Source organism: Necator americanus, chromosome I (genome assembly GCF_031761385.1).
Source record: "Necator americanus strain Aroian chromosome I, whole genome shotgun sequence".
Lineage (NCBI taxonomy): Eukaryota > Metazoa > Nematoda > Chromadorea > Rhabditida > Ancylostomatidae > Necator > Necator americanus.
This window is the reverse complement of record NC_087371.1, coordinates 3,346,709-3,359,374: the sequence shown is the minus strand read 5'-3', so window position 1 is coordinate 3,359,374 and position 12,666 is coordinate 3,346,709. Positions and strand designations below refer to the sequence as shown.

Here is a 12,666-nt window from a genome sequence, read left to right as displayed (position 1 = left end):
ATGGCGGAGAATGAAGTGGAGGATGGACTGCTTCAGTTGCAACAAGTAGAAACGTACGTGGTTTTTTTCCCAAAGGTTTTCTTTTGCTCAAAAATTGAGGAGTAGTGGGTTTCAGTGACGGGAATTACGAAGAACGTGTGCGTAGAGTTAAATTCAATGATATAATAGATTCAAAGTTCGGATTCGATCGTTACACGGGAACTACGGAAAGGGATGCATGGCTGATTAATTTTCAACCAGTGAGTCTCAAGATTCTTTTTTTCCTACAGCTCTGCAATATTTTGAACTACCGTGCTCTATCTATTTCAGGCTGAACTTATAGACGAGCATACTAAAGCAATAATATCAGCAGTTGACTTTTATTTTGTCCAGGGGAACGGTGAACGTTTCAAGGTTTGTTTGTGATGTTTACGATGGTCCTGGCCATGCCGTTAACGGTTCTTTGTTTTCAAATGGCTTTGAGTTTGTCTTCTCGCAGTTTCTCTATTCATGTTCATTCAGACTTTTTTCTTCGATATCTTCCTTTGTTTTGCTTTAGCTTTTATGGTAATAGCATTCGTTAAGATATCATATCCCTTTCGTCCTTATTTCTACATAAGCACTGCTGATGGTGCTGAACATCAAGTTGCTTCCTTTCTAACGAAAAAATATGCGGGTTTTCTTGCCATTGACATTATGGACAAGGAGGATTTGGACCTGGTAAGATATTTATCTCGATCGGAGAAAGCAGATTACTTGATACTGTTTTTTTTTTCAGAAAAACCACTTATCAGGATTAAAAAAGACTTATCTGAAGCTTTCATTTCCCAGCACCAGCGAACTCATGAAGGTTAAAAAAGATCTTATGCCTCATATTAACAAAAATAAGGAAAGAATCAAAAAGGAATCACAGTATTGTTCCTATTTAGCACGGTCAGTATCAATCTCCTTTGTTATTTCGGAACCTCTTATAATACTGAACATCATTGCAGAAATATGGGTGGTTCTAAATACGATGTCCAAGATTCGGACGTTTTCTCAGATATCCTAGACATCAGGTATGCCATTCTGTTCCACAGTTTACTAATTGTCGATTTTTTGTCTGTCTAATATGGTAATTCAGAGAGTACGATGTTCCATATCATATGCGTGTGGCTATTGATGAAAAGTACTTTGTTGGTAAATGGTATACTGTTCGAGGTATTGCAGCGAATAGGAAACCAAGCATAATATGGTGTGTTTTAACTTCTAATGGAATGAGAAGAAAAAACGTACACATATAATTATGATTGTGCATTTAGTCATCCTACCCTTATTGATCCAATTGATCCAGTTGTACTGGCGTTCGATATCGAAACGACAAAACTTCCCTTGAAGTTTCCAGACTCAGCTACAGATGAAATTATGATGATTTCTTATATGGTAATGTTTAAAGTGATAACATATTAAGAAAGTTCAAAAAAGATGCTTGTTTGAAGGGAAATCCATTTATGTATTTAATTTGTTTGTTTTTATTTTGTTTTTAGATTGATGGAAAAGGATTTTTGATAATCAATCGTGATATTGTCTCAGCCGATATCGAATCTTTCGAGTATACACCGAAAGAGGAATATAAAGGGAAGTTCTTTATCTTCAACGAACCCGACGAAACAGCCACTATCAAGAGGTGAGGATTTGACTCTTTTTTTACCATCACGTGATCCCTAACAGTTGCTACATCTTACAGATTCTTCGACCACATACTTGAAGTTAAGCCAAATGTTATTGTCACCTATAACGGAGATTTTTTCGATTGGTCTGTCCACTTTCTATTTTTGCTTGTCTGTTTCGTAAGTTGTACTGTATTACGTTAGGCCTTTTGTGGAAACAAGAGCTCAAATTCGCGGTATCGACATGAGAGAGGAGATAGGCTTCGCAAAGGATTCTTTAGATGAGTTCAAAAATAGGAACTGTATTCACATGGATGCTTTCAGGTTCTTTCACTATTTCTGTTTCTTACTTTCCATAATGATGTTTTTTTCCTTCAAGAGTTATTTAATTAAGATGGGTGAAACGTGATTCTTATCTGCCTGTTGGTAGTCAAAACTTGAAAGCGGTTGCGAAAGCTAAGTTGCGTTACGATCCTGTGGAAGTGGATCCGGAAGAGATGTGCAAAATGGCCAGAGAAGATCCCCAGGTGTTCTTTTTTGGATTACAATGTTTAAATGGCTTATTGAAAAGGATTAACCTTCGTCTATAGAGTCTTGCAAACTACTCTGTCTCGGATGCAGTTGCCACTTATTATCTATACATGAAGTACGTCCACCCATTCGTATTTGCATTATGCACTATTATTCCACTCGGACCTGATGATGTAAGTAAATTCATTTTCATGAATATTTGTTTATTTTATTATCATTTCAACTCGAAATTTTGGAATTGTATGCTTAGCTGTTTCTTGCAAATTTATTCTCATCCATCTAGTTGAGAATCTATAACTCTTTTGGTTCCGTTCATCCGTTGCTTCTTCCCAGCGTACTCCTCGTTAGCCTTTTATAACAAGCTCACCTGAACTGTAAACTTGTCGCTGGACGATCTTTGTTTTACTTAATTTTAGGATCGCATGTATAATAATTTATTATTTTTCTCCGAACTGTTTTATCTGACTTATTTAGAAAGCTATGTTTTATCTCTGATTTACCTCTGACTACTTCTCTATCAGGTTCTTCGCAAAGGATCCGGTACTCTATGTGAAGCACTTCTCATGGTGGAAGCTTTTCATAACAACATTGTATTCCCAAACAAATTCACTGGTGACGGTGAAGCGAAGATGACCAAAGATGGGCATCGGTGAGTGGTTATTGTTTCAGATTGAAGAAAGCATAATCAAATCTACACTCCTCTACAGAATAGAATCCGAAACCTATGTAGGAGGGCATGTAGAAGCACTGGAAGCAGGAGTTTTTCGCGCTGACATCCCTTGCAAGTACGTCGTATTACCACATATGTGTGTCTTCTCGAAATTAATGTTCGAAACATTCCAGGTTTCGTCTTACGCCAGCTGCACTGAAAAGCCTGAGAGATTCTGTTCCTGAAACGATCGAGAAGGAATTAATCCGGGAGTTTGGTATCCCGCTTGAAAATGTGGTTGACTTTGAAGAACGGGTGAGCACTTCGTATGAATTAGATTTCTTTTCTCTTATTTACGATTTCTTCAGTGTGCCGAGGTTCAAGAGACATTTGATAGTCTACTAGCTATTCCTGCAAGGTTGGTAGTTCTATTATAATTAGTGGTGAACTAGCTAATATGACTTAGATTAAGTCAGAAAGCTGAGATATGAGAATAGTGTTGATTATCTGCCTCAATTTAGAATGGAGAATCCACGAATTTACCATCTAGATGTGGGAGCAATGTACCCAAATATTATTCTTACCAATCGGCTACAGGTACTGTGCTTTCCGCTTCGTGTCAGAATCTTCGAGGAGAAATTAAATAGGAGACGCTGTAGGACACAAATTGTTTTAGCCATGTGCAATGGTAAATGAAGAAATATGCATGGCTTGTACGTACAATCGCCCAGATGCAAAATGCAAGCGAGCTATGAATTGGGAATGGAGAGGAGAACTGAGTAAGTAGCTGAACTTTTAACAGCTGTTCCAGTATTTGTACTACTCAGGTTTTTTTTTCGTGAAATTTCGACTTTCATTGGAGTGCAAGTAACCAACACTAAGTCCATTTTACAGTACATACGCTATAGAAATCTTAGCTTCAAGAATTTTGTCGTCATTATTTTTCGAACCGCTGATCACTGACATTCAGTAGAGAGAGCATGGGGTCCGTCTTCTGGATGTTAACTTTCAGACGCAAATATGTACCTTGGAAAACCCTCCTAGTAAAAAATTGATGGATTTTGAAAGGTCCAATGGTTATGGTACGAGTGGTTTTACTACGTTAAAATGGCATTACAACGCACCTTAATCATCATTATAACGTTATTTATAGACTTTACTTGTAATATTAGCCCAACTTGCTCAAGGCGTTTAAGTGGCCATTTTAATTGAGGTTTTGAAGTTAAAAAAAACAAGGTTTGAGGGAAACGTAATATTTGATTCGATTTGCTTGCGTACTATCCTCAATTCATATTCTAGCCCCGGCAACACGTGGAGAATTACAACAAATCATCCAACAGCTTGAAGGAGAAACCTTCGGAAAGCCGGCAAAAGCTTTCCATCAGTTGGAAAGGGCTGAAAGACAATCCATAGAGAAGAAGAGAGTTCAAGGTGAGCGTTTCTAACGTGTGGTACTACCTCTCTACAAACACACTTTTTCGATTTATTTATTTATTATGTGTAAAGCGCTAAAGTTTCACATTCAGCTTGCATATACTATAGGTTTTTCCCAACATTTTGCTCTAACTGAGCATAACATCTGTCAGTTTACAGACTACAGTCGACGAGTGTATGGACGAGCTCATTTGACTCGTCTCGAAATGCGACAAACAACTATCTGTCAGCGCGAGAACGCCTTTTACGTGAACACAGTGAAAGCCTTCCGTGATCGCCGGTGAGTTGAGATGTTTACGTCACCAGACAGTCATTGTTTCCAACAGATAGGATTTGTTTAGCTACGACTATAAGGAGTTGCTGAAGAAAGCTAAGGGTTCACTCGATGAGATTTCGAAAGATGACATAGCAGGGATCAAGGCTGCACAAGGTTCGAGTTTTCTTCTCCTTTTATTTGTTTTTCCTCTCCGCAAAATAGTATGACGACTGCAGGTCGTGTGGTTCTCTACGAGTCCCTACAACTAGCGCACAAATGTATTCTGAACTCTTTCTACGGATACGTTATGAGGAAAGGAAGCAGATGGTAATAACTTGCAAAAGTGTCATTTGAAGTGGAATTTCGTGACAATTGATGTTGTCATTTGTGTCTTTAAGGTTTTCCATGGAAATGGCTGGAATAGTATGTCATACAGGTGCAAATATCATTACCGAAGCGAGAAAGCTTGTAGAACAGATTGGAAAGCCTTTGGAGCTTGATACTGATGGTGCGTTTGAGAGATTGTTTACCTTATAGTATAAGTTGAGTTTTTTTTTTCACACTGTGCTCGCTGCACTGCATTTTTGACTCGCTTCGTGTTTTTTTTTTCAGAGATTGTTCTTTTTTCCATGATTATGCTGTTTGTAGGAATATGGTGCTTGCTTCCGGCTTCTTTCCCAGAGAATATTACTTTTAAACTCCAGAATCACAAAAGAAAATCGGTGAGTTGTTCCTAACCAAATCTAAAGTTGTTGTTTTTCTTTTTGAGACCATTTTACGTTTTTGCTTGTAGGTCACAGTATCCTATCCCGGTGCTATGCTTAACGCTGTTGTAAATGCAGGATTTACAAATGATCAGTACCATAACCTTCAGCCTGACGGCTCATATACCATTTCCAAGGAGAACTCAATCTTTTTCGAGGTAATTTTAGCTCTACCATCCTCAAATTCACATCTTTAAATTTTGTTTGTTACCATAGGTGGATGGCCCGTATCAGTGTATGGTATTGCCTGCCTCAAAGGAAGAGGGAAAGAAACTTAAGAAAAGGTAAGATTTCAAAGGGATTTTCACAAATATGCTATCTTTTCCATACCTTTACCTGTTCTCAGGTATGCGGTTTTCAATTTGGATGGTTCCTTGGCTGAACTTAAAGGATTCGAAGTGAAACGGCGTGGAGAGCTGAATATAATCAAACATTTCCAATCAGCTGTATTTAAGGCATTTCTTCGTGGAACCACACTGGCTGAAGTTAGCTTATTTATATTTTTTATGAGTTTCCTCTTATATTTATGTATCACTATCGTAGTGAGGACTGTGTTGGTTTTAATCTCTCTGTCTATTTGAAAAGTCCTCCATTATTTTCATGCTTCATAGTTGTAGCTTTCTTCTTAGACTGCTCCACAATTCCTATTTTTAAGGTATACGAAAGCGCATCTAGAGAAGCGGATTATTGGCTTGACGTTCTATTCTCCAAAGGTGGAGCTTTGACGGACACTGAACTATTTGATCTTATCTCTGAAAACAGAAGTATGTCAAGAAAGTTGGAAGACTACGGAGCGCAGAAGAGCACGAGTATTAGCACGGCAAAACGATTGGCAGAGTTCCTTGGTGCTGATATGGTTAAAGTAGGTAGATTGTGGTACTTTCGAAAGTAAGTTTCGAAAGAAAGTTCATATATTTCATCTCAGGATGCTGGTCTTGCCTGTAAGTTCGTTATATCACGTCACCCTCTTGGTTCTCCTGTGACTGAGCGAGCGGTGCCCATTGCCATCTTTTATGTGAGCTTTTCTTACTGTTAATCTGTTTTATTCGGTTTTTTTAGTTGATCGGTCTTTTATAGGCTGATGAAAAGGTAAGACTCCACTATTTAAAACAATGGACGAAACAGCCCACCCTAACAATGGAGAAAACCAATATAAGAGAGGTATGCCTCCTTTTCTTTCTCTTTCGTTCTGCGAGTTTTTTTTTTAAATTCAACTGACTTCAGCTGTTGGACTGGGATTATTATATCGAACGTCTTGGAAGTTGTATACAGAAAATCATTACAATTCCTGCCACTTTACAAGGACTGCATAATCCGGTACCCAGAATAGCACATCCTGATTGGTTGGACAACAAGATCAAAAATAGGTATTTTCTTGGTGTATGTTAATGCTTATATCCATAATCTATAGTATATTTTTTGACCTCTGGGTCATCAAATTACGACCAATCTTTACACCTTTGTATCCGCTCGGTCAATAGATTAAGCACTTGAGCAAGAAACTACTATGATTTACAGTCGTACGATTACCAGTAGATTCACAAGAGAGTAATCTTGCTAGGAATTATTTAAAAAAAAAGGCAACAACCATTCATGTTCTGAGAAATAGCATTGTTTTTTCCTTTTTATTTTAGTTTTTCTTTCTTTCTTTTCGTCCTTCATTTTTTATATTTATTTTTCCTTAGCATTTGAGTCGTTTTACGGTTGTATGTAGTGGTCTTCAACTTGAGGTCCAATTGCAGATTCGATGCTCTACGACAACCTAGGATTACCGATATTTTTGAAAAGCGAGCACCGGAAGAGACAAGCCTCGGTATCAACGGGCATGGAAAGCGTTGTCACGAAACTGACGAAGATCAAGAAAAGGAGACCAGAAGAGACGAAGATAAGGAGAATGAGCCGAAAAAACAGAAACAAATCAATGAAGTGTGTTCGGTGATGTGAACGCTTTATATTTAAGTCTCAATTCATTTCTACGAGAAATTCTTTAGGTAGCCAGTGCTGCTGTAGCAAACTCTACCACTCTTGAGAAGAAATCACTAGCGCATGATGGTTTCGATGAGTGGTTGAAATATTTGAAGAAGAAATGGAGAATACTCAAGTTATCAAAAGTGCACAGCAGGAGGGAGAAAGGTACGTCTCAAACGATCTGTGCCTAGGACTTGATGCATGACGATGTATTTTAGCGTCTACACTGGTTGAAAGGATGATTTCTCAAACAAGAGATGCCATGCGTGATAGGACATGGCAGGTGTGTTGTTTGTAGTTCCACTGAGTGTACTGTAATTTTCGAGGTATCAAAGTCGAACATGAATTGTGTAACTTTTGTTTATATACTGTATTTTTGCAAAGAAAGTGCTAGTTTGAATCCTAGGAATGTTCATAGCTCTCAGATCATAGATTAGACTAATTAAATTTGGCTATCAGCTATCTTCTGCAGATTTTATCGTTGGAAGAAACTAGGACTCCCGGTATTTACAATATTTGGGTTGCTCTCGAAGGTCATATGGACAGGTTCCAGTTGAGAATTCCTCGTTCAGTGATTATAAATGAAAAGGTGAGATTTACATCTTTTACGTTTTTTGCCCTCTCTCGTTCTAGCAATCACCAGCCTTTGCGTTTAGGAGCCTATCAAAGGCAGAGAAGTGATCCGTCGAGTGCTTCCGCATCATAAACCCGTTCATTACTTGTACGAGTACATAATCACTGGAGTATGTCATTTGACCTAAATTTTTTTCTGTGGATGTATTTTCACATTTTCAAATGTTTCTGCCTTTAGAGCACAGAACAAAAGCTTATGGATGAAATAAACGAGAAACTGTGTTCCTCTCGAGTGGAAGGGATCTACGAAGCCCAAACACCGCTAGTGTTTCGAGCGATGACTCAGATTGGATGCCTTTGTCGACCAATGGCACCTCCCATTGGTGGAGTTTATTCGTTAGAAGTGTGTATTCTGTTGATTTAATTTAGTCTTTGTTTTGATTATTGTACGGACTCGGAGAGTGTTCGTGAATTCTTCTACGAACCCTTTAATTTCAGGCTCTCAAAACGATCCCTCTCTCTTCTAGTCAAACCTGCTATCTTTCCGATGATTCATTTCGTACTGTTTTCTTGTATAAATTTGCACAGGTGCGAGTTCTTTTAATTCTGGGAATTGCTAACTATGTGTAGTTATTGTTTTTATAGGATACGAGGCAAGTGTGGGCAGTAGTCGATTCGACTGCATCTACCGGATCATTTTTCATTGTTCAAAGAGGGGATGTAACTATGCCAAATATGGATAGGATATACGCCCAAGCCTATGAGGATGAGTGAGTCGTCCGTTTCGTGATGAACTTGTGAGTTGGAACAGTTTAAATACGTCGAATTCCAGGAAGGACCAATTTGTTTCAACCTGCGACATACAAGCCAAGATCAAGTTTACTACACGTCACTTTCGTGTGGTTGCTGAAGCTGAAAAAGAAGTTAACAAGGTTTTTCTATCCAGAAGTGATTTCAGTGGTATTGCTAAAGGTTTGGTACGTTTTTTTTAAAGGCTATTCGTATGAGTCGAGAGGCAACTACGAAAACGACATTGTTATGTATGCTCGTCGATGAGGAGCCCAAGGAAATGGTGAGTGTCTTTGGTCAATCTTTTTTTTTTTTTGAATTGGTCTTACTTACTTTCACATTTTAGTTGATGTGTTCAAGTAACATTTGTTTCTTAAAACATCAGCGTTGCTAAAACTGCGCTTTTTTAAGAAAACAATTTTCTTCATTTGTTGTTTATGAATGCAGCATTTTCGAGTATCTATATTCTCTCTCTTCTAAACTTGGAGCATCTTAATGTTCCATATTTATTTCCCTATGTCTTTACAATTGAGCTGATCGAATTGTTCTATAAAAGTCCTCTTATTTACGACAAAATGATGGGAGAGTAGAATTAGGTATGGAGATCTTAGAAAAGAGGGCTGAAGACAGAAGAGAAGATTTTTTAAGGACATACGTATTTTTTAATCGAGAAATCTAGGACCCAAAAGGAAAGACTACTTTTTATGACCATTGCAGATGAAACGGATAGTACATTTGTCTTTATTCCCCCATGTACGCATCCACGTTCAAGAACCACACTCACTATTGAATGTTATTGAATGGCAACGAGTAGTAGCGAAGAGAATCTGCAAGCACTACTTTAACAGTTTCATCTATGTAAAGGTAATTTTTCCATTGTTTCGCTACCTAAATAGCGGAAGAGTGAATTCACTTAATTTTTAAGGATTATGCGGATTGGGCTCGATATCTACATGTTCCTATTGGCAGTGTGCCAAGTGATGCAGGGATATTTGGTCTGGACCTGTTCTTTGCAAGAAATCTTCAAAGAGCTGGACATGTGCTATGGGCTTCTCCCTCGAGCCGCCCAGACCTCGGCGGCAAGGTGACAAAGATATCGAACGTACCGCTTTGTTTGGAACTAACGAACTGTTCAATTCCAGGAATTGGACGATCTCCGTCTGACCTCCGATTGGAAACCACTTACACAGGATGAGACAGTACTGTTGAACAACCCATCCTTCTGTGGAAGCATTTGTGTGGAGTTTCAAGTAGAAGCCGTGGCGGTAAGTCTGCAGTCTATTTTGGTGAAGCACCTATGAAGTATTCTCGGATGAATGAACTCACATTTTATTCTATAAAATTCTATAAAGATCCTATAAAATTAAAGTGACGACGAAAATTTCCCCCTGCTGCAAACATGTAGATAGTGTTAATTCTACTACATTCTAATCTTTTTTCTTCGTATCTAAGTGACATCTGAGTTGTTCTTTTCGTTCTGGACGCGATTCAGCAGAATCGTAGGATTGAATTAGTGCATTCTACTCCTTAGGTAACGGCACTTGTGCAACGAGGTCGTCTTCTTGAAGCCGAAGGTGCGGATGATACCGTCGCCTTCGACTCTACAGCAGCGTTACCGTCAGATGCATACAGTGGTCTAAGGTCAGTCGACTGATAAATCTGAAGAGTTCAGTGTAAATACAAATGTCCTTTGCAGAAATACGATCTCCGCTTTTGATGAAGGTGCTGCAATCGATGCCGCGTTGAAAATTTTGAAGCAAATGTTAACGGATTGTGTACGAGATATTGCGCAAGGAGGAAATAAACGGGCTGATGAAGTAGTAATGTCTCTAAGCAGGTTTGTTACTTTTTTTTCCGAAGAAATTCAGTTAACCTTATTTTGGGAGTTAAAGATGTACTTCTTTTGACAGATGGCTTCGCTCTCCAAACTCTCTCCTATTTGATCCTGCTATCACAAGAAGCGTGAGCATCCTAGAGAGGAAGCTGATTCTGTTATTAGCAGCAGAATGTGAACGACTAGGAGCTAAGGTACTCTTTACTGCACTTCATTCGAAAAGAGCCGTCCATCATTAGAAAAAAAAAACAACTTCAGATTATCCATGCCACCCCGACCAAATTAGTTCTGGACACGGGTAAACGCGAACTGGAACAAGGCAGCGCGTTTACAGAACTCCTTCTACAGTCACTGGGTCAGAATCCGCTATTTGCTGCTTTGCATATGGCGCCAGTGCATACGTGGACCACATTGTTGTGGTATGATGGCTATAATAATACAGGTATTTTTGTCCTTCACATCAACGTCATTGTCCTCCCAGCAATGATAATGATTTATTACAAAATTTCTATCAGGTGTATGTGAGAAGATGGTTGAACACAATAGTGGGGATAACGAGACATCCAGAGAATCTCAAAGAAAGACGGAGACTCGAGTAAGTTATTCAGCTGTGGTATTAGGAAATAAACCAGGCAATTCTAGTTACTTTCTCTCTGTTTCAGCATCATTGGCGTCTTGCTGACGATCTTCCAAATGAAGGAGCGGTTCAAGAGGAGTTTCGCAAGATCGTAACGGGATATGTAATGTTGTATATGCAGCAGCAAACAAAAGAAGTGTGTCGAGTTTATTCTAGATCTGTTCTAGAAGATTTGTTCTAGATAGAATATTTTCTATTGCTGAAATCATAATTTTCAGGATTTTGACATGGAAGCAGCGTTAACCTTCCGTCATAATCTAGTCAAACAGCACATAGGGCATCGACTGTTCCGTGTTGTATCGAAGCTGGTGTCCCAAAGGTCAACTTACTATGCTGCAGCTTCCCTAGTCAAAGTGGTGAGTAGGTGAAAATGAGTTCAAATGGACAAAATCTGATGCCAAGAGAACTACGAACCTATAGTACGACCTAACATTTTATTTTCATGGGGTTTCAAATCCAAGAATATGTTACCGCTCCACATTAGTTCATGGCCGCAGTTATGAGGACCGTTTCATCAAAAAAAAAAAAACAGTAGAAAGTGCTCTATACTTTTTTCAGATCTGTACAGCTTTATCGTGCGACTCAGCGGTGGAGGATAGTGTGGATGGACTTCAAGAGAATTTACATCGAATATTAGATTCAAAAGAATCACCGCCCACTCGAGATACCGTGTACCTGTCTAATGTTTTCTGCAGCAACTGTTCTATAGCAACAAATATCGATGTTGGAGATGAACTGTCGTGGACGTGTAAGGAATGTGGACAGGTACGTATATACTCATGTGCAACCTAAATCCGAGTGCTTTTACTGCAATTGTTTTAAATTCTAGCCACTAGACAAGTCCGTTATCGACGAAACGATTGCAGAGAGATTAAACACACTAATGACAGCTTATCTTTTACAAGATCATGTATGTAGCAAGTGCAAATCGGTGAGTACACTTTAATTTTATCTTTACCTCTTCGACTGTTCATTTTATTATTATTCAGAATTAACTTCAAACCTTTTATTACTTCTCCTTTCTTTCGGAAATTCTGCTAATTTCAGATCCGAAGAGATAACATCTCAAAGTATTGCGATTGCTCTGGAAATTTCGTGAACACTATCGACGCTGCCGATCTGCTCAGAGACGCGAAAGCAACAGAAGAAATCGGAGAAAAGTATGATTTACCGCTCAGCATCGAAATGAGCCGATGGATTTGTGCGGGAATAGAAGTGTAGATGTAGATACGGGTATATGCTAACAGTACACTTGCTATTTTTCCTATCTTCACTTTCGAAGAGATCTCAAATACTCACTCATTTTCATTTGTAATTAAGATTTGGGTATTGTCTGTACATAGCATAGATTTTTACGTTGAGATTAATGCATTTGTACACCAAAGAAGTTTGGAAATACATGTTACGATTACTTTACTTTTTACATACACTGCTTATCATCCGAACCAAAGGTGGACACTAACAAAATCCAAGAAGAGACCAATCATGCCCATTTATTAAGTGAAATATTGAATTGCACTTAGGATTTTAATATAACACGATTTCCAAAAGAATTCTAAACAGCATTAGTTCGGTGTACAGATATGGGACAACTTCACATGTA

General features: G+C 38.6%; 1 protein-coding gene across 1 annotated transcript; it reads left to right on the top strand.

The window, feature by feature from the left end:
- Positions 1-12,284, top strand: RB195_004355 (uncharacterized protein; the record flags this gene model as incomplete). The annotated part of the gene is made up of 55 exons (XM_064182164.1): positions 1-53; positions 116-239; positions 310-393; positions 565-699; positions 758-912; positions 972-1,037; positions 1,103-1,213; positions 1,281-1,401; positions 1,506-1,645; positions 1,706-1,774; positions 1,833-1,952; positions 2,023-2,155; positions 2,219-2,332; positions 2,681-2,808; positions 2,867-2,944; positions 3,003-3,123; positions 3,177-3,226; positions 3,330-3,405; positions 3,485-3,587; positions 4,108-4,239; positions 4,402-4,522; positions 4,584-4,672; positions 4,735-4,825; positions 4,897-5,006; positions 5,147-5,220; positions 5,292-5,420; positions 5,479-5,546; positions 5,609-5,747; positions 5,918-6,124; positions 6,188-6,277; positions 6,340-6,423; positions 6,487-6,629; positions 7,005-7,188; positions 7,254-7,395; positions 7,449-7,513; positions 7,703-7,819; positions 7,887-7,973; positions 8,042-8,206; positions 8,302-8,391; positions 8,449-8,573; positions 8,636-8,735; positions 8,798-8,875; positions 9,310-9,456; positions 9,518-9,676; positions 9,735-9,857; positions 10,124-10,233; positions 10,289-10,429; positions 10,503-10,620; positions 10,685-10,868; positions 10,942-11,021; positions 11,089-11,199; positions 11,282-11,419; positions 11,622-11,828; positions 11,893-11,994; positions 12,111-12,284. The coding sequence occupies 55 exons, from the start codon at positions 1-3 to the stop codon at positions 12,282-12,284; spliced, it is 6,405 nt and encodes a 2,134-aa protein (XP_064033431.1).
- Between the last annotated feature and the right edge of the window lie 382 nt (positions 12,285-12,666).